General features: G+C 49.0%; 1 protein-coding gene across 1 annotated transcript in view; it reads right to left on the bottom strand.

The window, feature by feature from the left end:
- Positions 1–262: 262 nt before the first annotated feature.
- Positions 263–27,044, bottom strand: part of LOC148480777 (low-density lipoprotein receptor-related protein 1-like) — a 363,634-nt gene continuing 336,852 nt past the window's right edge. The window contains exons 22-23 of the mRNA XM_088453863.1: positions 16,474–16,794; positions 263–1,146 (exon numbers count right to left, since the gene is read on the bottom strand). Coding sequence (XP_088309989.1) covers positions 16,515–16,794 — 280 coding nt within the window. The 3' untranslated portion in view covers positions 263–1,146; positions 16,474–16,514. The remainder of the gene's footprint in view (positions 1,147–16,473; positions 16,795–27,044) is intronic.

Here is a 27,044-nt window from a genome sequence, read left to right as displayed (position 1 = left end):
TGCCGATTGGCCGGCTTCACTGCCGCTTGGAGATGACATCATCTCCAAGTATCCACTTCAACGCCGGAAAAGCTGGGTCACTGCAGACCCGGCTCTGGTGTGAACGGTGCCGACTCAGGAATATTCTGGGTCGGCGCCAGGTAAATTCTGGGTCTGAATTGGATTGGAACCCTGTTCCAACCTCCGGGTCAGACCCGGAATTTAGGTATAAAAGCAGTACAGTGTTAATATCCAGTTGAATGAATAAAGGAGAGTGCAGAATAATTGTGTTTATTTATTAACAGCTTATTATGAAGTGCAGAAAATTTTGATGCAATGGAGACAATAGTTAGAAACCCACAGGGGTAAGAACATACAGTCATCGAGATAGAAAGGCCCTGATAAATAGCCATTAACTTTACTACATAATATTTAGCTGTTAAAGGATTATCACTGGTACTTTTAAAATGCTCTACCACATGGTTAAAATGATTGGTTCTAGGATTAATTTGCAGTCAAAGATTTGTCATCTCTTTAACATCTAAGCTAATGATATTATCTGGCACAACAACATTAAAGATTTATTTTCATGGATGGAACAAAGAGGCTTAATAGTAACAATGAGTGCCAGGTATTTTCTTTACATTATGTATATCTGAGAAGAATTAGTGCAGTTATAGAGTTTGCACAATAATGGAATAATCAACCTATGAGTACTGAACGATATCATTCCCCAATGCAGTTGTAGACTACTGGAATGCTTCATAATCCTATGTGTGACACAGATGTGACCATTGGGGAGTATGGCATAGATAATTATGGCTCTACAGCTGCAATTTAACCCAATAATAAAGTAATAGGTAACAACTCTTTAATTCTGCCCATAAGCGTCGAATAGGTTGATTGTGAACTCTCTCCAGGTATGAAGCTCCCCGTTAGGTCCTCTTGTGTTAATCATGTAACGCGCTACGTTAACATTTTCAACACCCATATCTCCTCTTACTCGTGATGGAAGACCGAACCTGGATACCCCTTCTGGAAATAATTGCAATGTTGTTCATTGTGCTTTGTAGCCGTTTTAAGATAAATTATATTTCTGCTGAAGCCATCTATGCATCCGTGGAATACAAATCTCCAAATAATTCGTTGTGGCTGCTGTCACTATGCCTAAAAGATGGGAGAAATACTGGTTATTGTGATGACCTTGTTTAGTAAAAAAAACATATTTGCTACCCTATAAAACTTTGCAATTAGAAATTCTAGATTGCTTTGAAAGATATAAAGGTCTTAATAATTGTGAGCACATAACAATACAAAGGTGATGCTGGAGGTAGGTTAAATAAAGTATAATACTGAACCAAGGGATACGTCCTTAAGTAAACATTTAAGCACAATGACCTCTTGAAGATGTACATCGTGACGTAGCTGAAGAATGCAGATCGGTCTTTGCGGTAATTGTGGCGTGTTAAGAGGAAGATGTTGGGTAACGCAGGCCTGTCATGGCTGCCCATATGGCGTTTTCTGGTAGAGGTTGGGTAACGCAGGCCTGTCATGGCTGCTCATATGGCGTTTTCTGTGTAGAGGTTGGGTAACGCAGCCCTGTCATGGCTGCCCATATGGCGTTTTCTATGTAGAGGTAGGGTAACGCAGGTCTGTCATGGCTGCCCATATGGCGTTTTCTGTGTAGAGGTTGGGTAACGCAGGCCTGTCATGGCTGCCCATATGGCGTTTTCTGTGTAGAGGTTGGGTAACGCAGGCCTGTTATGGCTGCCCATATGGCATTTTCTGTGTAGAGGTTGGATAACGCAGACCTGTCATGGCTGCTCATATGGCGTTTTCTGTGTAGAGGTTGGGTAACGCAGGCCTGTCATGGCTGCCCATATGGCGTTTTCTATGTAGAGGTAGGGTAACGCAGGCCTGTCATGTCTGCCCATATGGCGTTTTCTGTGTAGAGATTGGGTAACGCAGGCCTGTCATGGCTGCCCATATGGCGTTTTCTGTGTAGAGGTTGTGTAACGCAGGCCTGTCATGGCTACCCATATGGCGTTTTCTGTGTAGAGGTTGGGTAACGCAGGCCTGTCATGGCTGCTCATATGGCGTTTCCTGTGTAGAGGTTGGGTAACGCAGGCCTGTCATGGCTGCTCATATGGCGTTTCCTGTGTAGAGGTTGGGTAACGCAGGCCTGTCATGGCTGCTCATATGGCGTTTCCTGTGTAGAGGTTGGGTAACGCAGGCCTGTCATGGCTGCCCATATGGCGTTTTCTGTGTAGAGGTTGGGTAACGCAGGCCTGTCATGGCTGCCCATATGGCGTTTTCTGTGTAGAGGTTGGGTAACGCAGGCCTGTCATGGCTGCCCATATGGCGTTTTCTGTGTAGAGGTTGGGTAACGCAGGCCTGTCATGGCTGAACATATGGCGTTTTCTGTGTAGAGGTTGGGTAATGCAGGCCTGTCATGGCTGCCCATATGGCGTTTTCTATGTAGAGGTTGGGTAACGCAGGCCTGTCATGGCTGCTCATATGGCGTTTTCTGTGTAGAGGTTGGGTAACGCAGGCCTGTCATGGCTGCCCATATGGCGTTTTCTGTGTAGAGGTTGGGTAACGCAGGCCTGTCATGGCTGCCCATATGGCGTTTTCTGTGTAGAGGTTGGGTAACGCAGGCCTGTCATGGCTGCTCATATGGCGTTTTCTGTGTAGAGGTTGGGTAACGCAGGCCTGTCATGGCTGCCCATATGGCGTTTTCTGTGTAGAGGTTGGGTAACGCAGGCCTGTCATGGCTGCCCATATGGCATTTTCTGTGTAGAGGTTGGGTAACGCAGGCATGTCATGGCTGCCCATATGGCGTTTTCTGTGTAGAGGTTGGGTAACGCAGGCATGTCATGGCTGCTCATATGGCGTTTTCTGTGTAGAGGTTGGGTAATGCAGGCCTGTCATGGCTGCCCATATGGCGTTTTCTGTGTAGAGGTTGGGTAACGCAGGCCTGTCATGGCTGCCCATATGGCGTTTTCTGTGTAGAGGTTGGGTAACGCAGGCCTGTCATGGCTGCTCATATGGCGTTTTCTGTGTAGAGGTTGGGTAACGCAGGCCTGTCATGGCTGCCCATATGGCATTTTCTATGTAGAGGTTGGGTAACGCAGGCCTGTCATGGCTGCTCATATGGCATTTTCTGTGTAGAGGTTGGGTAACGCAGGCCTGTCATGGCTGCCCATATGGCGTTTTCTGTGTAGAGGTTGGGTAACGCAGGCCTGTCATGGCTGCCCATATGGCGTTTTCTGTGTAGAGGTTGGGTAACGCAGGCCTGTCATGGCTGCTCATATGGCGTTTTCTGTGTAGAGGTTGGGTAACGCAGGCCTGTCATGGCTGCCCATATGGCGTTTTTTGTGTAGAGGTTGGGTAACGCAGGCCTGTCATGGCTGCCCATATGGCGTTTTCTGTGTAGAGGTTGGGTAACGCAGGCCTGTCATGGCTGCCCATATGGCGTTATCTATGTGTGTAAAATGTAAAGCTTGTGTTCTTCCTTTGTTACGGGAGAGGTCTCATTGATCTAGGAGAGCAGAACTGTCTGCGTGTCTACAATGCAGGGAAATTGTTTGTTTTTTAAATTGATATTGTATCAAAAATAATTCTAAATTTCATCATTCTTAGTAGTAGAATTACTATGCACCTTATACAATGATAATGTACATTAGACAGAACAAGAATAAATTGACACTTAAAAGCGATATAAATGTATTATTAGTTGGATTGTTTACCCTTAAGTGAAAATTTCCACAGCAGAGAGCAACAAGCAAAAACCTGCTCTTACCAAACATGAGCGGTGCCTGGTACACTATAAACTCTTAGCTGAATAGCCCGAATTCTACCAACAGCTCTGCCACATCCTAATTCTCCACCTCTGTACTCTCAACGATCTTCATTTTACTCTATGTGGGATATAACTTTCACCTGCATTTGGTGTAGAATTTAGAAAACCCAAAATATGCTAATCAGGAGAGAGAGAGAGGGTATCAGTGAGAGAGAGGGTATCAGAGAGAGAGAGAGAAGCAAGAAAGAGAGAGGTTATCACGGAGAAAGAGAGAGAGGGTATCAAAGAGAGAGAGGTATAAGGGAGAGAGAGAGAGGGTATCAGGGAGATAGAAAGAAGCAAGAGAGAGAGAGGGTGTCAGGGAGAGAGAGAGTATCAGGGAGAAAGAAAAAGAGAGAGGGTATCAGGGAGAGAGAGAGAAGCAAGAAAGAGGGGGTATCAGGGAGAAAGAAAGAGAGAGAGGATATCAGGGAGAAAGAGAGAGAGGGTATCAGGGAGAAAGAGAGAGAGAGGGTATCAAGGAGAGAGAGAGAGGGTATCAGGGAGAGAGAGAGAGGATATAAGGGAGAGAGGGTATAAGGGAGAAAGAGAGAAGCAAGAAAGAGAGTGAGAGGGGGTATCAAAGGAGAGAGAGAGAGGGTATCAAAGAGAGAGAGGGGGTATCAGAGAGAGAGAGTATAAGGGAGAGAGAGAGAAGCAAGAAAGAGAGAGAGGGTATCGGAGAGAGAGAGAGGGTATCAGGGAGAGAGGGGGTATCGGAGAGAGAGAGGATATCAGGGAGAGAGAGAGAAGCAAGGAAGAGACAGGTGGGTCAAGTACAGGTTGAGAGACAGCATCAAGGAGAGAGATACCCATTGTACGAGAGAGAGAGAGTATTAGGGAGAAATAGAGGGGTGAGAGAGAAAGGGTGTCAGGGTGAGAGAGAAGCGAGAAAGAAAGAGACAGGTGGGTCAGGGAGAGATAGAGAGTGTCTGCGTTAAGCAGGAATATAACAGTAGCATACTACATGACCCGAATGAAAAGTGGCATCCAAACTAGAAGTGGGTCTATGTCAGCGCAACCGACTACGCAAGCGCTATACATGGTGACTAATGAAGAGCACCACCGGACGCCAACTGTAAAGCAAGAGCTAACACTCCATCTGGCAAATTTGCAAAGCGCTGACCTGAGGACCTCCAACATGGGACCCAAAGGAGGCGGAGAAGACAACTCAATAGCCAAAACACTAAACAGGACATTGTGATACACATCTGCAAAAGAGGAACAGAAGAAAGATCCTCAGGAGAGGGAGCAGCGACAGAGGAACAGAAGCAGTAGAGGAAAGGAAACAACACATATATACCTACAATCTCTGCATGCACAACCTGCCAACCTACCACTGCCCACATAAAAGGAGACCGAGCACCTATAATGGAAGGAAGCAGGCTGGCGATGAAACAGGGACCCATCCCAGGTAACAAAGTCCTGCAATCATACCAGTGTCATGGAAAAAACAAGAGATATGGTAAGAACTTACCTTTGCTATCTCTGTTTCTACGAAGTCCATAGGGTCCACAGGGTGACCTTGGGGTATAGCTGGATCCTGGATCCTCGGGCACCACGGAGTTAAAGCTTTTAGCTGCTCCCAGGATGCACTTGGGTCCAACCTCCCCTATACCCCGCCCCCGAGCCACAGGCACCTCAGTTGGTAAGCAGCCCAGGCCGGAGGAGGAGACGAAACAGAGAGAAGGAAGACTGGAACACACAAGAACCATACTCACAGAAATGGGAGACGGAAAACCGGTGACCAGTCACAGAGCCCATATGAAGCCAGGTGTGTCAGGGCGGGTGCCCTGTGGACCCTATGGACTTCGTAGAAACAGAGATAACAAAGGTAAGTTCTTACCATATCTCTTGTTTTCTACTTCAGGGTCCATAGGGGTCCACAGGGTGACCTTGGGGATGTCCCAAAGCAGTCCAACTAAGGGCGGGGACGCTCCTGTGCTGATAGGAGAACCCGGCGCCCAAAGGATGCATCCTGAGAGGCAAAGGTGTCAAACGCATAGAACCTCAAAAAGGTCTGAATGGAAGACCAGGTGGCCGCCTTACAGAGCTGAACAGCAGAGGCGCCACGGCTAGCAGCCCAAGAAGGGCCCACGGACCGAGTGGAATGAGCCTTAACAGAGGCTGGAACAGGTAAACCCTCCTGCATATAAGCCTCAATAATAACAGAACGAAGCCAACGGGCTAGAGTCTGTTTGTTGGCAGGCCAACCCCTCTTGTGAAAACCAAAGAGGATAAACAAAGAATCCGACTTCCTCACAGAACTAGTCCGGTCCACATAAACCTGGAGTGCCCTTACAACGTCTAAGGAAGTCTCCCCAGCCGAAAGATCAGGTGACTGAAAGGCTGGTACAACAATTTCCTGATTAATGTGGAACCTGGAAACCACCTTAGGCAGGAAATCAGGACGAGTGCGAAGCACCGCTCTGTCCTGATGAAAAATCAGAAAAGGGGACGACAAGAAAGCGCCCCCAAATCTGAAACCCTCCTGGCAGAAGCAATTGCCAAGAGGAAAACAGTTTTAAAAGTTAGCCACTTGAGCTCCACTGACTCCAAGGGCTCAAAAGGAGGACCCTGTAAGGCCCTAAGAACCACCGCCAAATCCCACGGGGCCACAGGTGGCACAAAGGGAGGCTGGATTCTCAAAACTCCCTGGAAAAAGGTGTGTACGTCCGGCATAGCAGCGATCCTGCGCTGGAACCACACCGACAGAGCAGACACATGTACCTTCAGTGAAGAAAGACGTAATCCTAAGTCCAAACCGGACTGAAGGAAAGCCAGAATACGCGAAACTCGGAACACCTGGGGATCATAGTTTCTGGCCTCGCACCACTGAAAGTAAGTGTGCCACACTCTGTGATAGATCCTCGCGGAAGCAGGCTTGCGCGCCCTCAGCATGGTGGTAATAACGGAGCTAGAAAAGCCCCAAGACCTCAGGACGGCTGTCTCAAGAGCCACGCCGTCAAAGATAGTCGACCCAGATCCGGGTGAAGACAGGGCCCCTGAGACAACAGGTCCCGCCGTTGAGGTAGGAGGTACGGAGCGTCGATGGACAGGCTCCGCAGATCGGAGTACCACGGCCTTCTGGGCCACGCTGGGGCCACCAGGATCAGTGTGCCTCCATCCTGTTTGAACTTGCGCAGGACCCGAGGCAGCAGAGATATCGGAGGGAACAAGTAAGCCAGTTGAAACACCCATTTCACCGACAGCGCGTCTATCAGACTTGCCCCTGCGTCCCTTGTCCTTGACCCGTACACAGGCAGCTTGTGATTGTAACGGGACGCCATCAGGTCCAGCTCTGGCAGCCCCCACTTGTCCACGAGTAGTTGGAATACCTCTGGATGAAGCGACCATTCCCCGGGATGCACATCGTAACGGCTGAGGAAGTCTGCCTCCCAATTGAGGACTCCTGGGATGAAAACTGCCGAGAGAGCTGGAAGATAGCGCTCCGCCCAAGCCAGGACGCGGGACACCTCCGACATCGCAGCTCGACTGCGAGTCCCTCCCTGGTGATTGATGTACGCCACCGTGGTGGCGTTGTCTGACTGCACCTGAACGGCCCTTCCGTGAAGAGCGGTGCCGGACGACTGCAGGGCTCTGTATACTGCCCGCAGTTCCAGGATGTTGATGGGAAGAATCGCTTCCTCCGCCGACCAACGACCCTGAAGTGACAAGGAGCCTGTCACCGCCCCCCAACCCCGGAGACTGGCATCTGTCGTGAGCAGAACCCATTCCGGGATCCAAAAGGGGCGCCCCTCCAGGAGATGCGCTGTCTGCAGCCACCAGGCTAGGAACAGACGCACCTCCGAGGACAACACCAGCATCTGAGAGCGGATCCTGTGTGGCAATCCGTTCCATTCTGAAAGAATCAGCCCCTGCAGGGGCCTGGAATGGAACTGGGCAAACTCCACCATGTCGAATGCCGACACCATGGACCCCAAAACTCTCATCGCTGAGTGCACCGACACTCTGCCACTGCTCAGACAACTGTGAATCCGCAGCTGTAAGGAGGAGACCTTCTCTGGAGTCAGAAAAATCCATTGCTGACGAGAGTCCAGCAGGGCCCCCAAATGAACCATCCGTTGTGATGGGATGAGGGAGGATTTCTTCCAGTTGATCAACCAGCCGTGCGCCTGTAGACAAGCGACCGTCAGGTGGAGATGCTGGATCAGTACCTCCGGGGAGCTTGCCAGCAAGAGGAGGTCGTCTAGATACGGTAGCAACCGTATCCCCTGGCTCCGAAGGTGAGCCGCCATGACCGCCATCACCTTGGTAAATACCCTTGGTGCCGTGGAGAGACCAAAGGGTAGAGCCCTGAATTGGTAATGGTTGTGGAGAATAGCAAACCGCAGAAACCGTTGGTGCGATGTTGCTATAGGCACATGGAGGTAGGCGTCCTGGATATCCAGGGAGACCATATAATCCCCCGGTTCCATCGCCAGTATGATGGAACGCAAAGTTTCCATCCTGAATTTGGGAACCCTGAGAAACCTGTTCAGGGACTTCAAATTGAGGATGGGGCGATGAGAGCCATTGGGTTTCTGCACCAGAAACAGCGTAGAGTAATACCCCATCCCACGTTGAGACTGTGGTACGGGTATAATGACCCCCGCCGTCAGCAAGGCCTCTATGGCTTCCTGAACCTGCAAGGCCTTGGTTTTGTCCTGAGAAGGACTTGTGCAAAAAAACTGGCAAGACGGCCTGTGCCGAAAAGACAGGGCGTACCCCTGGGAGACCACTTCTCGCACCCAGGCATCCGTGGTAGTATTGTGCCAGCACTGGGCGAATTGAAGAAATCGGCCTCCCACTCTGGGGTCCCCCAGAGGGAGGCCCGTCCCATCACGCAGAAGGCTTATCTTCTGGCTTGGAAGAAGGGCGCCTAGCACTCCAGGCTTGCTTCTTTGGCTTTGAGGCGGTCTTGGGTGCGGACTGCCTCGGGAAGGACTGACCCTTTGCCTTGCCCTGAACCCAAAAGGAATGAAACGCCGAGCTCCGGACCTTAGCAGGTGTAGTAGCTGAAGGGAGGAAGGCTGACTTGGATTTTGCCAGGGTATCTACTATTTTGTCCAGGTCCGGACCAAATAGTAATTCCCCATTAAAAGGTAAGGCCTCCAAGCCTTTCTTTGAATCCGCGTCTGCTCTCCAAGACCGCAACCACAAGGATCTACGAGCAGACACTGCTGCCGCCGAAACCCTAGAGGTCAACAGGCTAGCATCCAAAGATGCTTCTCCAATGTAGGAGGCGGCATCTCTCATCTGTCCTAACAACGCCCTCTGGACGTCCGGAGATTCATCCGTAAACGTGTCCTCCAAGGCGTTGGCCCACCCCTCAATGGCCTTGGCCACCCAGGAGATGGCCATGGACGGCCGGGCTACAGCCCCTGAGAGAGAATAAATAGACTTTAGACAAGTCTCCACCTTCCTGTCCGTAGGATCCTTCAGCGAGGATATAGACGGCAATGGCAAAGTAGCACTCCTGATGAGCTCGTGTTACATGGGAATCGACTGCAGGCGGAGTTTCCCATTTCTTACAATGCGCTTCCGGGAATGGATAATTGGACGCCAAGCGTTTCTGTGGCAGGAAACGCTTACTGGGCGTCTGCCAGGCCACCGCCATGTGATCAGTCAACTGATCAGACAAGGGGAACGCTGTAGAAGTAACCTTAGCTTTTTTAAAACTAGGATACCTTGACTTGGGAGCGGGTGCCTCATCCTCAATCAGAAGAATAGCCCGCACTGCCTTAACCAGAGCCCGCACATTGATGGAAGACTTAGTGTCTACCTCCTGGACTGAGGCATCTGAGGCTGAGTCATCCTGTACCTCACCATCATCCGAGAACCCCTCAGAATCCGAAAGATGCGCAGCCTGTGCCATGACTGAGCGTTTAGACGCCCTGGAGGGCACGTCACTGCGCAACATCGACTGAAAAGCCGAAGATGCTGCCGCCAAATCTTGGACAGTGTGGGAAAGCGCATCCACCCAGGGTGGAGGAGCTGTCACAGGAGCCTGAAACGGCACCACAGCCGGCTGTGCCACAGGGGTGGACTGAATATACATTGGCAACCCCGCATAGGGACCAACAGGCTGAGACCCCGGGGGAGTCTGCAATAATTGTGGGACACCCGGGGAATGGGGGATGGCAGGCTGGGGCAACGCCCTAGTAGGGGCGGCAGTCGGGACCGACAGACGGTCCGCGATGGACACCAGCATCTGGGAAAACATCACCCATGGTGGCTCCTGCGAAATGGGAGGTTTAGACGTACCAGGGACCGCCTGGCACCGTCCGCACAGGCCGTCCTGTGACAAATCCTCCCTATCCACTCCTGCAGAACAGCGCCTGCAGGAGAACAATGCTGGAGCCCCGGAGTGCTCAATCTCCTCCTCAGACATGACTTAGGAAGAAAACGTGCGCACTCACCAGTGTGCTGAACAACAGCCCACAATATGGCACCGTGTAGCACACAACTGTATGTGACGGACCTCACAAATACGTGATCTATATAGGTGAGGTCAGTAGAAACACCCTTCCCCCGCACACCTGTAGGGCTTGTAGGAGAAGGAAAGGGATAGGTACAGGCTGACAGTAAGTAGAAAAAAGACACAGACAGGCAGCACTAGCAAAAGTCACATACCATGCAGGAAGATATACTCACTGCACCTTTCCACTACAATCACCCTCCCAAATTCAGTGTCTGGGAGGGCTATAGTGCTGTGTACACTGTCCTTGATCGGGGGAGAGGTACACAGGGGGACCGGTCCGCGTGCTCCCTGAGAGTATCCACGCTGCCAGTAAGAAAATGGCCGCTGGAGACCTCAGAGGAGGAGTGGCCCGAGTAGCTGCAGCTCAGCGACGCCAGACTCCGAGCTGAAAGGCGCGCTGAGCTGAGGGGAGGAGCCACTGACAGGGAAGGCTTCCTCCCCTGGCTAGCATATTTAACCCCCAAGGTTGCGGCATCCCGCTTGCCGCTTAATTACCCTGGTGGTCTAGTGGTCTGGCGGGGTATGCCTCCGATGGAGGGGGGGCCCGCCGCCACCGCTAGCGCCCCCGGTCTGTCCCCTAGACCGGGGGCATGGGACTGCATATGAAAGGCATTACCCGCGCACTGCCGCTAATCAGCGGTGCGCGGCTTACCTGATCTCCCCGGCGTCTTCCGGCAGCAGTCCCGGGGGAAGCCAGAGTCCGGCTAGTACAGACTCTGGCTTCCCCCGCCGCAATCCCCAGTTCAGTGCTGGCGTCGCGGCGCCAGCAGGGAGAAGGAGCGGCAGCATGGGCGTCTTACAGACAGCCCAGCGCTGCCGCTCTGGAGAAAAAAAAAAAAAAACTAATGTAAAAATAAATTTAACCTAGTTAAATAAAAAGCTTTAGGGGGCTGCTCCTGCAGCCCCCCCCCGCAGGGTGACCTGACTCCGGCCGGGCACCATCTAAAACTGAGGTGCCTGTGGCTCGGGGGCGGGGTATAGGGGAGGTTGGACCCAAGTGCATCCTGGGAGCAGCTAAAAGCTTTAACTCCGTGGTGCCCGAGGATCCAGGATCCAGCTATACCCCAAGGTCACCCTGTGGACCCCTATGGACCCTGAAGTAGAAACATCCTTATACAATAATCATGGGCAAACGTAATCAGTATGAATCACAGAAGCCGCTACTTCGAAAATTCTGCCCCATGAGACATAGGAAAAAGGAGCAAACAGATAGAAACCCAAAATGTAGCATTGTACATAGACCAGAGAGTGGCACTGAATGGTGGAAAGGAGTATAGAGGACAGGTGTAGATGCAGAAAGCCAGTTATTTATTTCTTTACTACAGGTTGAGTCTCCCATATCCAAAATGCTTGGGACCAGGGGTATTTTGGATATCGGAATATTCCGTATTTTGGAATATGTGCGTACCATAATGAGATATCATGGGAATAGGGCCCAAATATACACACAGCCTGCAGCTCATTATATACCCCTTATACACACACAGCCTGCAGATCATTATATACACCTTATACACACAGCCTGCAGCTCATTCTATACACCTTATATACACACACAGCCTGCAGCTCATTCTATACACCTTATACACACACACAGCCTGCAGCTCATTCTATACACCTTATACACACACACAGCCTGCAGCTCATTCTATACACCTTATACACACACACAGCCTGCAGCTCATTCTATACACCTTATACACACACACAGCCTGTAGCTCATTCTATACACCTTATATACACACACAGCCTGCAGCTCATTTTATACACCTTATACACACACACACACAGCCTGCAGGTCATTATATACACCTTATACACACAGCCTGTAGCTCATTCTATACACCTTATACACACACACAACCTGCAGCTCATTCTATACACCTTATACACACACAGCCTGCAGCTCATTCTATACACTTTATACACATACACACCCTGCAGCTCATTCTATACACCTTATACACACAAAGCCTGCAGCTCATTCTATACACCTTATACACAAACAGCCTGCAGCTCTTTATATACACCTTATATACACACACAGCCTGCAGCTCATTATATATACCTTATACACAGCCTGCAGCTCATTCTATACACCTTATACACACACAGCCTGCAGCTCATTATATACACCTTATACACACAAAGCCTGCAGCTCATTCTATACACCTTATACACAAACAGCCTGCAGCTCTTTATATACACCTTATATACACACACAGCCTGCAGCTCATTATATATACCTTATACACAGCCTGCAGCTCATTCTATACACCTTATACATACACACAGCCTGCAGATCATTATATACACCTTATACATACACACAGCCTGCAGATCATTATATACACCTTATACACACAGCCTGCAGCTCATTCTATACACCTTATACACACACAGCCTGCAGCTCATTCTATACACCTTATACACACACAGCCTGCAGCTCATTCTATACACCTTATACACACACAGCCTGCAGCTCATTCTATACACCTTATATACACACACAGCTTACAGGTCATTTTATACAAAAAAAATTCAATAATTTTGTGCATGAAAAAAAGTTTGTCTACATACATGAAAATCATTTATGTTTCATATACACCTTATACACACAGCCTGAAGGTTATTTTGAAGTCAGTGAAAATTCTTGAATGACCTCCGACCATAGATTTATAACACCGTAACGCAAATTAATTAATCTATCTCACCTAATAACGTGCCTGAAAAGGAAATGACAAAGGCCGTATGAAAATAAGAATATAACAGGACAGCGGTAAATTAAAATAATTGGGAACTGGCGGCATCAGCTCTAGGCTAATATCTCAGCAAATAAAAGTTATCCCAGGAACAGAAAATTAACAAATGACAAAACCCCTAGTGATAAAGCTAACCAGACCAATGCGGCGCTAAGCAGTAATGCTAACCATTACGCCATCCGTGCTAGAGAATGAAACGCTGAGCACATGTGTTTAGGAATTTAACTAACACCTCACCGAGTTAAGGCAAAAACCCTGTATAAACATAATAGCGCGGCACGTACCAATGAAGCCCTGCGCATCCGCCTATCCACAAAAAACTGTACTCATACATAAGGAAAAACATTCAGTATGACAAACACAGAATGCTATGCATCAATTATACCACGCCCAAGTTATTATATCACAGCCTGAGTTATCACATGAATCCATGACGTGTATACGTAAAGCATAACACATGACAATCAGCATCCGGCAGCGCCATACCCATGTGCTAAGCCCATGGCAGATACAGACTAAGCCCCGCACTGACACATGAAAGTAATACCTATATACATACACTGTACAGACATATGAAACATCCCAACTATACACACAGCAATACACAGACACATGCACCAATCAACAAACCACATAAGAATAATACACATAAACCTATATATTTATAAATCTACAGATACATAAACATATAATATAAACCCCTAGACATAGAAAGATATGTAGACATACACATACAGTATCTATATAGGCACTAAATAAATACATGAAGCCATGTGAGTGTTATAACCAGACTTGATATATCTGGGAAATGAGAACCACAGCCTACTGCTGATTGTGGCAGACTATAACCCCCTGACCCAGCAGCCTGCATACAGTAACAGTACATCTAGCCAGACAATAGGGGAATACAGGGAAAACGAGCCATCTTGCTGGGAGTCAGGACACTCTCTATAACATAAGCAGGGACCTGGGGTACTGGGAAGAAGATAGACATAGGGAAAGAAGAGAAGGAGAGTAAGTAGTAAGGAGACAGCTAAGAGAGAATGAGGAGCAGAAAGGAAAGTGGAAGTATCACTAATAGAAACTTGCCTGCAGAAGCAGGAGCACCCTCTTTATAGGAGAAAGCTGAATAGAGGCAGTCTCCTATCTGCAGCTGTAACCAATAGTACATGTAGTAGTAGTTATGTGTTACATTACCAGCATCAGTTATTACACCACTATGGTGAGAGCACTCACCTCCACTTTACAGCTCTGCCATACTGTACTCCTGCTCTTCCTTCCCACCAGCCCTGCTTACATAGGAGAGCTGTGATTGGCTGGCACTGTCATGTGCTTTTCCAGTATATGTTATAGACAAGTGGTTCCCAAACTCTGCGCCGCAGCACCCTGGGGTGCCTCGGGACACTTGCAGGGGTGCCTCAGGTTGGTGGTCCAGCACCAAATCAAATTCTTTATGGTCAATGTAATGTATATATGTGCGCAAACAGAACTCAAACCTGTCCACCACTATATAACCAAATCTAAGGATGACAGGTCAGCACCATTTATATTGCTGTTCTACTTCACTACATTTTTTTCTGAATTTCTCAACAAAAAACTTTGGCTTAGGGGTGCCAAGAAAACAATGCTGATACTCAAGGGCGCCGTGACTCAAAACAGTTTTGGAACCTCTGTTATATCCATTCCAGCATACGTCATATCCATTCCATCATACGTCATATCCATTCCATCATACGTCACATCCATTACATCATATGTCATATCCATTCCATCATACCTCATATCCATTCCATCATACCTCATATCCATTCCATCATACCTCATATCCATTCCAGTATACCTCATATCCATTCCAGCATTCGTCATATCCATTCCATCATACCTCATATCCATTCCATCATACCTCATATCCATTCCATCATACCTCATATCCATTCCATCATACCTCATATCCATTCCATCATACCTCATATCCATTCCATCATACCTCATATCCATTCCAGCATACCTCATATCCATTCCATCATACCTCATATCCATTCCAGTATACCTCATATCCATTCCATCATACCTCATATCCATTCCAGTATACCTCATATCCATTCCAGCATTCGTCATATCCATTCCATCATACGTCATATCCATTCCAGCATACGTCACATCCATTCCATCATACCTCATATCCATTCCAGTATGCCTCATATCCATTCCAGCATTCGTCATATCCATTCCATCATACGTCATATCCATTCCATCACACCTCATATCCATTCCAGCATACCTCATATCCATTCCATCATACCTCATATCCATTCCAGCATACCTCATATCCATTCCAGCATACGTCATATCCATTCCAGCATACCTCATATCCATTCCAGCATACGTCACATCCATTCCAGCATACCTCATATCCATTCCATCATACCTCATATCCATTCCAGTATACGTCACATCCATTCCATCATACGTCACATCCATTCCAACATACGTCACATCCATTCCAGCATACGTCATATCCATTCCATCATACCTCATATCCATTCCAGCATACCTCATATCCATTCCATCATACCTCATATCCATTCCAGCATACGTCACATCCATTCCATCATACGTCACATCCATTCCAACATACGTCACATCCATTCCAGCATACGTCACATCCATTCCATCATACCTCATATCCATTCCAGCATACCTCATATCCATTCCATCATACCTCATATCCATTCCATCATACCTCATATCCATTCCATCATACCTCATATCCATTCCAGCATACCTCATATTCATTCCATCATAAGTCATATCCATTCCATCATACGTCATATCCATTCCAGCATACGTCATATCCATTCCAGCATACGTCATATCCAGAAAGCAATAACTTAGGTATATGACATATCCAGAAAGCTGTAATTTTGACTTGAGCGGCCCCTCATACATGCCCATCGAAGTACAGGAAAAAAAAACAAAAGGAACTAAAAAAGGTAAATCATACAAACATCCCCTCATAATAAAACTCAATGACCCACATCCCTTCCCTAGTAAAAGCTGTCAATGCCCTCATAGGAGGCTTTTGTCTGGTGGCAAAGGGAGAAGACTTCCCAAAAGCCACGCATAGCAAAGCGAGAAGGCTCCTAACTGGGGGGAGGGGAGAGGTGAAGCAGGGAAGTGTGATCAGCCAGGGTCCCCAAAATAAATACGAGGATGAACAGCCTGTCCCCTTCCCTCCCCTCCTGTGTATAAATAGTGCATTGATTGTACGTGCAAGGTCTTTGTAAGGGGAAAGGAATGGGATAATGAGCAGGTCCTGGCTCCCACCCCTCCACCTTCATAATTCTGCATATATCATCTAATTGGAGGATGACAAAGATAACAACGGAAGTGATTTCGCTCCTCACCTCACTGTGTTCCTTTGCTCTACAAGGACAAACCATGTCTGTTATTTCTTTGGCTTTTTGAAGATATTCAGTTTCAGCTTCTTCTTGGCATAGCTTGCGTCATTCTCCCCTCCTGTAGTGCCGCTGTCCTCTTCTCCCGGGCTCTTCTTGGCTGCCAGTTGTAGGATACGTATGATCTTGGAGTGGTTGAGTTTGGACTCTGCACCAGGAGATGGTGTATCGGCTTCGGTGGACAAGACTTTGGCATTGGGGATTTTGGAGCGGACTCGTTGCTCCCCCATGTAGGGGATGGATGAATCAGAGTCGGAACGACTCAAGTCCCTTGGATTAGAAGAAAAGACAATTTGTTAGTTACTGTGATAGCACATGTAGGGGAGAACGTTGGGAATAGGTCAATGTTTAGTATAAAATCTGCTAATAAGATAAATTAGTAATATGTCAGTATGACCCTAGGGCTGGGCAAGGCTCTTGCTGTGAGAGCCAATCTATAATATGCGCCAACATTACATTACACGCTGTACACTAATAGCCATCTGCTCTGCCGAAAACCACAGCCAGACATAAAGGTCAATGTATGAAACTAAAAAACATGCTCTGCATATATTATGTTTCATCTGAATGCAGAATTTATCCTTATTCCCTGATGGGGGGGAATACATACAATAAATAGAATTTATTCCTCATGCTGTCACCTGTACAATAAGAACCACAGTCAGGATTTCTCTTCCAATGCCAGAAACAACAGAAATCTTTGTATACTCTTTAAATCGTATAATCTTGGACTTTAGGTGTCATAGCCCCCTTACATTGGATTCTCAGGCTACATCAGCCTCTCTTGTATCATCAGTGGGAATATATATCCCGTACTCTGTCTACATCAGTCCCCAGTGATCTGTCAAAAAGCGAATGTCATTGGGTTTGAGCTGTTTATGGGGGAATAGTTTTTCACACGGCTGACTTTGGCCAAAGTGTGGGCTGAGGTGACAGATTACGGTGTATATATTCCCACTGATTATAAATTCTCAAGAAAGAATCTATGGATACAAAAGAGACTGATGTAGCCTGAGAATCCAATGTAAGAGGGATAAGGGCGGGATGTACTAAAGCCTGAAATGTGGTGAAAACTCTGAAAACCAGAATTTGATACATTCTGGAGCTTGGACCCAGTAAGCAACGCAATCTGCAGATGGCACTGCCCAATAGATGCCTATGGGCTTCTTATCACAGTGTGCTCAGCACAACCCTCAGCTCCCACGTCATACCGGGCATGCACAGAGGGATCTGGGTCATTAACCCGGAACTCCGTCTATCGCAAAGAACAGTTCTCATTGGGCGAGCTGTCCTTTGCGATTTTAATTCCATTACTAGGTGCATGCCAGTGTAAACAACATGATATATAAGATAATTTCCGTTGTTTGTGGCATTGGGAGAAGAAATCTGACTGACTGCTGGGAGGATCCGAATTATGATAACAGGACCAAAGAACCTTGGACTTTCTCAGCAACTTATTGTGAATATTATTCTGGAACTTAACTGAGCGCCACACATCTCTACCTCAATTTCTGATCTCCTAATGGGGGGCTAAGTGGTATCCGGGACGTTCCTAGTACAGTATGATGGGGGGCTAGGTAGTATCCAGGACGTTCCTAGTACAGTATGATGGGGGGCTAGGTAGTATCCAGGAAGTTCCTAGTACAGTATGATGGGGGGCTAGGTGGTATGCAGGATGTTCCTAGTACAGTATGATGGGGGGCAAGGTGGTTTCCGGGACGTTCCTAGTACAGTATGATGGGGGGCTAGGTGGTATCCAGGACGTTCCTAGTACAGTATGATGGGGGGGCAAGGTGGTATCCAGGATGTTCTTAGTAGAGTATGATGGGGGGCTAGGTGGTATCCAGGATGTTCCTAGTACAGTATGATGGGGGCTAGGTGGTATCCAGGACGTTCCTAGAACAGTATGATGGGGGGCTAGATGGTATCCAGGATGTTTCTAGTACAGTATGATGGGGGGCTGGGTGGGATCCGGGACATTCCTAGTACAGTATGATGGGGGGCTAGGTGGTATCCAGGACGTTCCTAGTACAGTATGATGGGGGGGCTAGGTGGTATCCAGGATGTTCCTAGTACAGTATGATGGGGGGCTAGGTGGTATCCAGGATGTTCCTAGTACAGTATGATGGGGGGTAGGTGGTATCCAGGATGTTCCTAGCACAGTATGAAGGGGGGCTAGGTGGAATCCAGGATGTTAATAGTACAGTATGATGGGGGGCTAGGTGGTATCCAGGATGTTCCTAGTACAGTATGATGGGGGGCTAGGTGGGATCCGGGACGTTCCTAGTACAGTATGATGGGGGGCTAGGTGGTATCCAGGTTGTTCCTAGTACAGTATGATGGGGGCTAGGTGGGATCCAGGACATTCCAAGTACAGTATGATGGGGGGCTAGGTGAGATCCAGGACGTTCCAAGTACAGTATGATGGGGGGCTAGGTGGGATCCAGGACGTTACTATTACAGTATGATGGGGGGCTAGGTGGGATCCGGGATGTTCCTAGTACAGTATGATGGGGGGCTGGGTGGTATCCAGGATGTTCCTAGTACAGTATGATGGGGGCTAGGTGGGATCCAGGACGTTCCAAGTACAGTATGATGGGGGGCTAGGTGGGATCCAGGACGTTCCAAGTACAGTATGATGGGGGGCTAGGTGGGATCCAGGACGTTACTATTACAGTATGATGGGGGGCTAGGTGGGATCCGGGATGTTCCTAGTACAGTATGATGGGGGGCTGGGTGGTATCCAGGATGTTCCTAGTACAGTATGATGGGGGGCTGGGTGGGATCCGGGACATTCCTAGTACAGTATGATGGGGGGCTAGGTGGTATCCAGGATGTTCCTAGTAATGGGGGCTAGGTGGTATCCAGGATGTTCCTAGTACAGTATGATGAGGGGCTAGGTGGGATCACACTGCTGCCATTATACACACACAGTATCTCTCCCCATGTTCCCATCACACTGCTGCCATTACACACACACAATATCTCTCCCCGTGTTCCCCATCACACACACACAGTATCTCTCCCCGTGTTCCCCATCACACTGCTGCCATTACACACACACAGTATCTCTCCCCGTGTTTCCCATCACACTGCTGCCATTACACACACACACAGTATCTCTCCCCGTGTTCCCCATCACACTGCTGCCATTAAACACACAGTATCTCTCCCCGTGTTCCCCATCACACTGCTGCCATTAAACACACAGTATCTCTCCACGTGTTCCCCATCACACTGCTGCCATTACACACACAGTATCTCTCCCCGTGTTCCCCATCAAATTGCTGCCATTACACACACACACAGTGGACCTTGGCCCTCATTCAGAGCCGCTCGCAATTAGCGCTCGCTCGTTCAGAAAAAGGGGGTGGCTATTCAAATGAACTGTATGCTCCTTGCGGTCTGTTGCCACCTCCATGTCTGAACGAGCGAACAAAACATGCGCTCGTTTATTTGATAAAAACGCCCCCTGGCCGCTCGCATCCTACGTCATGTCCGCTATTTATTAGATTAATCGAGTACATCGAACAGGGTATGAGCTGCTCGCTATTCTTGTGGTTGGTTTTTGCTACCACAATTTTGCGAGCAGTTCTGGCTAAAAAAAACCCCAGTGACGTGGTCAAATACGCTGCAGTTTTAAATATGCACACCCCTAAAACGCCCGTTTTGACCTTTAAGCACGCCTGCGAACGGATCTCCACTCCCCGTTTTCAAGCACCTTCCCCTGTTACCACCCACATACGCCTCATCCTGTCACTCAAATTATCAGGCATTCGCTATTTTGTGAGCACATGAATTTCGACCGCACTGACTGGGTCGCGCATGCGTATAACGATCCGTACGCATGCGCAGTTTGGCAAACATCGCTCGGAGCGAACGAGCTGCCGCTTATGAGTGGCTCTGAATCAGGCCCCTTATTCAGAGGCAGCCGTACGGTGTACGACCGCCTCGATGTTTTGCCAGTGCGCATGCGCATGAGGGAGCCGGCTCCCTCATGAGCATGCGTGAGACCCGCTACGACCGACAGCGCCGGTCGTAGCGGGTCTCTTTCCAAAGGGGGTGAGCTGTCGATGAAGATTGACAGCTCGCCCCGTTTGGAAGGCGGGCCGGGGGGGTGGCAGCTCAAACGGAGGCGTTCCCATGGGAACGTCTGCCGTTTGGGGGAGGCCCCACAGACATCACAAGTGAAGTCAGTGGAGAGCTTCCTTCTCTGACAGAGCCAGAAGCTCTCCAGGGTTTACGACAAGTGAGACCCTACCCTAGGGTCTCGTCGTAAGCCCCGATGGTCGCGATGGTCTCTGACCATCGCGACCATCACCAGAGTAGTCGTTAGAGCTGTGGGTGTTAACCCACAGCCGAACGACCGCAACAGAGGCGGGCGGTCAGGATGCAAGTGGCCGCCCAGTTTCTGAGCGACCGCTTGCATCCTCCGACCGCCTCTGAATGAGGCCCAGTATCTCTCCCCGTGTTCCCCATCACACTGCTAAAATTACACACATACACAGTATCTCTCCCCGTGTTCCCATCACACTGCCGCCATTACACACACACACAGTATCTCTCCCCGTGTTCCCATCACACTGCTGCCATTATACACACACAGTATCTCTCCCGTGTTCCCCATCACACTGCTGCCATTACACACACAGTATCTCTACCCGTGTTCCCCATCACACTGCTGCCATTACACACACACAGTATCTCTCCCCGTGTTCCCCATCACACTGCTGCCATTATACACACACACAGTATCTCTCCCCGTGTTCCCCATCACACTGCTGCCATTACACACACACAGTATCTCTCCCCGTGTTCCCATCACACTGCTGCCATTACACACACACACAGTATCTCTCCCCGTGTTCCCCATCACACTGCTGCCATTATACACACACAGTATCTCTCCCCGTGTTCCCCATCACACTGCTGCCATTATACACACACAGTATCTCTCCACGTGTTCCCCATCACACTGCTGCCATTATACACACACACAGTATCTCTCCCTGTGTTCCCCATCACACTGCTTCCATTACACAGACACAGTATCTCTCCCCGTGTTCCCCATCACACTGCTGCCATTATACACACACAGTATCTCTCCACGTGTTCCCCATCACACTGCTGCCATTATACACACACACAGTATCTCTCCCCGTGTTCCCCATCACAATGCTGCCATTACACACACACAGTATCTCTCCCTGTGTTCCCCATCACACTGCTGCCATTACATACACACACAGTATCACTCCCCATGTTCCCCATCACACTGCTGCCATTACATACACACACAGTATCTCTCCCCATGTTCCCCATCACACTGCTGCCATTACACACACACAGAATCTCTACCCGTGTGCCCCATCACACTGCTGCCATTACACACACACAGTATATCTCCCCGTGTTCCCCATCACACTGCTGCTATTATACACATACACAGTATCTCTCCCCGTGTTTCCCATCACACTGCTGCCATTACACACACACACAGTATCTCTCCCAATGTTCCCCATCACACTGCTGCCATTACACACACACAGTATCTCTCCCAATGTTCCGCATCACACTGCTGCCATTACACACACAGTATCTCTCCCCGTGTTCCCCATCACACTGCTGCCATTAATCACACAGTATCTCTCCCCGTGTTCCCCATCACACTGCTGCCATTATACACACACACAGTATCTCTCCCCGTGTTCCCCATCACACTGCTGCCTTTATACACACACAGTATCTCTCCCCATGTTCCCCATCACACTGCTGCCATTACACACACACACAGTATCTCTCCCCGTGTACTCCATCACACTGCTGTCATTACACACACAGTATCTCTCCCCATGTTCCCCATCACACTGCTGCCATTATGCACACACAGTATCTCTCCCCGTGTTCCCCATCACACTGCTGTCATTACACACACAGTATCTCTCCCCATGTTCCCCATCACACTGCTGCCATTATACACACACACAGTATCTCTCCCGTGTTCCCCATCACACTGCTGCCATTATACACACACACAGTATCTCTCCCCATGTTCCCCATCACACTGCTGCCATTATACACACACACAGTATCTCTCCCCATGTTCCCCATCACACTGCTGCCATTATACAAACACACAGTATCTCTCCCCGTGTTCCCCATCACAATGCTGCCATTATACACACACAGTATCTCTCCCCGTGTTCCCCATCACACTGCTGCCATTACACACACACACAGTATCTCTCCCCGTGTTCCCCATCACACTGCTGCCATTACATACACACACAGTATCACTCCCCATGTTCCCCATCACACTGCTGCCATTACATACACACACAGTATCTCTCCCCATGTTCCCCATCACACTGCTGCCATTACACACACACAGAATCTCTACCCGTGTGCCCCATCACACTGCTGCCATTACACACACACAGTATCTCTCCCCGTGTTTCCCATCACACTGCTGCCATTACACACACACACAGTATCTCTCCCAATGTTCCCCATCACACTGCTGCCATTACACACACACAGTATCTCTCCACGTATTCCCCATCACACTGCTGCCATTACACACATACACAGTATCTCTCCCTGTGTTTCCCATCACACTGCTGCCATTACACACACACACAGTATCTCTCCCAATGTTCCCCATCACACTGCTGCCATTACACACACACAGTATCTCTCCCAATGTTCCCCATCACACTGCTGCCATTACACACACACACAGTATCTCTCCCAATGTTCCCCATCACACTACTGCCATTACACACACACAGTATCTCTCCCAATGTTCCCCATCACACTGCTGCCATTACACACACACAGTATCTCTCCACGTATTCCCCATCACACTGCTGCCATTATACACACACACAGTATCTCTCCCCGTGTTCCCCATCACACTGCTGCCATTACACACACACAGTATCTCTCCCCGTGTTCCCCATCACACTGCTGCCATTACACACACAGTATCTCTCCCCGTGTTCCCCATCACACTGCTGCCATTATACACACACACACAGTATATCTCCCCGTGTTCCCCATCACACTGCTGCCATTAATCACACAGTATCTCTCCCCGTGTTCCCCATCACACTGCTGCCATTATACACACACACAGTATCTCTCCCCGTGTTCCCCATCACACTGCTGCCTTTATACACACACAGTATCTCTCCCCGTGTTCCCCATCACACTGCTGCCATTACACACACACAGTATCTCTCCCCGTATTCCCCATCACACTGCTGCCATTACACACACACACAGTATCTCTCCCGTGTTCCCCATCACACTGCAACCATTACACACACACACAGTATCTCTCCCCGTGTTCTCCATCACACTGCTGTCATTACACACACAGTATCTCCCCCCATGTTCCCCATCACACTGCTGCCATTATACACACACAGCATCTCTCCCCGTGTTCCCCATCACACTGCTGTCATTACACACACAGTATCTCTCCCCATGTTCCCCATCACACTGCTGCCATTATACACACACAGTATCTCTCTCCGTGCTCCCCATCACACTGCTGCCATTATACACACACACAGTATCTCTCCCCGTGTTCCCCATCACACTGCTGCCATTATACACACACACAGTATCTCTCCCCATGTTCCCCATCACACTGCTGCCATTATACACACACACAGTATCTCTCCCCATGTTCCCCATCACACTGCTGCCATATTACACACACACAGTATCTCTCTCCGTGTTCCCCATCACACTGCTGCCATTATACACAAACACAGTATCTCTCCCCGTGTTCCCCATCACACTGCTGCCATTATACACACACACAGTATCTCTCCCCATGTTCCCCATCACACTGCTGCCATTACATACACACACAGTATCTCTCCCCATGTTCCCCATCACACTGCTACCATTACACACACAGTATCTCTCCCCGTGTTCCCCATCACACTGCTGCCATTTCACACACACACAGTATCTCTCCCCGTGTTCCCCATCACACTGCTGCCATTATACACACACAGTTTCTCTCCCGTGTTCCCTATCACACTGCTGCCATTACACAAACAGTATCTCTCCCCGTGTTCCCCATCACACTGCTGCCATTACACACACAGTATCTCTCCCCGTGTTCCCCATCACATTGCTGCCATTATACACACAGTATCTCTCCCCGTGTTCCCCATCACACTGCTGCCATTACATACACACACAGTATCTCTCCCCATGTTCCCCATCACACTGCTGCCATTACATACACACACAGTATCTCTCCCCATGTTCCCCATCACACTGCTGCCATTACACACACAGTATCTCTCCCCGTGTTCCCCATCACACTGCTGCCATTACATACACACACAGTATCTCACCCTGTGTTCCCCATCACACTGCTGCCATTACACACACAGTATCTCTCCCCGTGTTCCCCATCACACTGCTGCCATTACATACACACACAGTATCTCTCCCTGTGTTCCCCATCACACTGATGCCATTATACACACACAGTATCTCTCCCCGTGTTCCCTATCACACTGCTGCCATTTCACACACACACAGTATCTCTCCCCGTGTTCCCCATCACACTGCTGCCATTACACACACACAGTATCTCTCCCCGTGATACCCCATCACACTGCTGCCATTACACACACACAGTATCTCTCCTCGTGTTCCCCATCAAATTGCTGCCATCGTGTTCCCCATCAAATTGCTGCCATTATACACACAGTATCCCTCCCTGTGTTTTCCCCATCACACTGCTGCCATTACACACACAAAGTATCTCTCCCTGTGTTCCCCATCACACTGCTGCCATTACAAACACAGTATCTCTCCCAGTGTTTCCCCATCACACTGCTGCCATTACACACACACACACAGTATCTCTCCCCGTGTTCCCCATCACACTGCTGCCATTATACACACACACACAGTTTTCTCTCCCGTGTTCCCTATCACACTTCTGCCATTACACACACAGTATCTCTCCCCGTGTTCCCCATCACACTGCTGCCAATACACACACAGTATCTCTCCCCGTGTTTCACCATCACACTGCTGCCATTATACACACCACAGAGTATCTATCCCCGTGTTTCCCCATCACACTGCTGCCATTAAACACACACACAGTATCTCTCCCTGTGTTTCCCCATCACACTGCTGCCATTACACACACACACACAGTATCTCTCCCCGTGTTCCCCATCACACTGCTTGCCATTACACACACAGTAATCTCTCCCCGTGTTTCCCCATCACACTGCTGCCATTTACACACACAGTATCTCTCCCTGTGTTCCCCATCTCACTGCTGCCATTACATACACACACAGTATCTCTCCCCATGTTCCCCCATCACACTGCTGCCATTACATACACACACAGTATCTCTCCCCATGTTTCCCCATCACACTGCTGCCATTACACACACAGTATCTCTCCCCGTGTTTCCCCATCACACTGCTGCCATTACATACACACACAGTATCTCTCCCCATGATCCCCATCACACTGCTTGCCATTACACACACACAGTATCTCTCCCCGTGTTCCCCTATCACACTGCTGCCATTTTCACACACACACAGTATCTCTCCCCGTGTTCCCCATCACACTGCAGCCATTATACACACACAGTATCTCTCCCGTGTTTCCCCATCACACTGCTGCCATTACACAAACAGTAATCTCTCCCCGTGTTTACCCATCACACTGCTGCCATTACACACACAGTATCTCTCCCTGTGTTTCCCCATCACATTGCTGCCATTATACCCACAGTATATCTCCCCGTGTTCCCCATCACACTGCTGCCATTACATTCACACACAGTATCTCTCCCCGTGTTTCCCCATCACACTGCTGCCATTACATACACACACAGTATCTCTCCCCATGTTTCCCCATCACACTGCTGCCATTACACACACAGTATCTCTCCCCGTGTTTCCCCATCACACTGCTGCCATTACATACACACACAGTAACTCTCCCCGTGTTCCCTATCACACTGCTGCCATTTCACACACACACAGTATCTATCCCCGTGTTTCCCCCATCACACTGCTGCCATTATACAAAACACACAGTATCTCTCCCCGTGTTCCCCCATCACTCTGCTGCCATTACACACACACACTGTATCTCTCCCCGTGTGCCCCATCAGACTGCTGCCCATTACACACACAGTATCTCTCCCCGTGTTTCCCCATCACACTGCTGCCATTACATTACACAGTAATCTCTCCACGTGTTTCCCCATTCACACTGCAGCCATTATACACACACAGTATCTCTCCCCGTGTTTCCCCATCACACTGCTGCCATTATACACACACACAGTATCTCTCCCCGTGTTTCCCCATCACACTGCAAACCGTTACACACACACACAGTATCTCTCCCCGTGTTCCCCATCACACTGCTGCCATTACACACACAGTATCTCTCCCCGTGTTCCCCATCACACTGCTGCCATTACACACACACACAGTATCTCTCCC

The sequence above is a fragment of the Taudactylus pleione genome, unplaced genomic scaffold, assembly GCF_031769625.1.
Source record: "Taudactylus pleione unplaced genomic scaffold, aTauple2 ptg000597l, whole genome shotgun sequence".
NCBI lineage: Eukaryota > Metazoa > Chordata > Amphibia > Anura > Myobatrachidae > Taudactylus > Taudactylus pleione.
The sequence above is the reverse complement of the archived record's forward strand: the minus strand, read 5'-3'. Positions and strand labels throughout refer to the sequence as shown.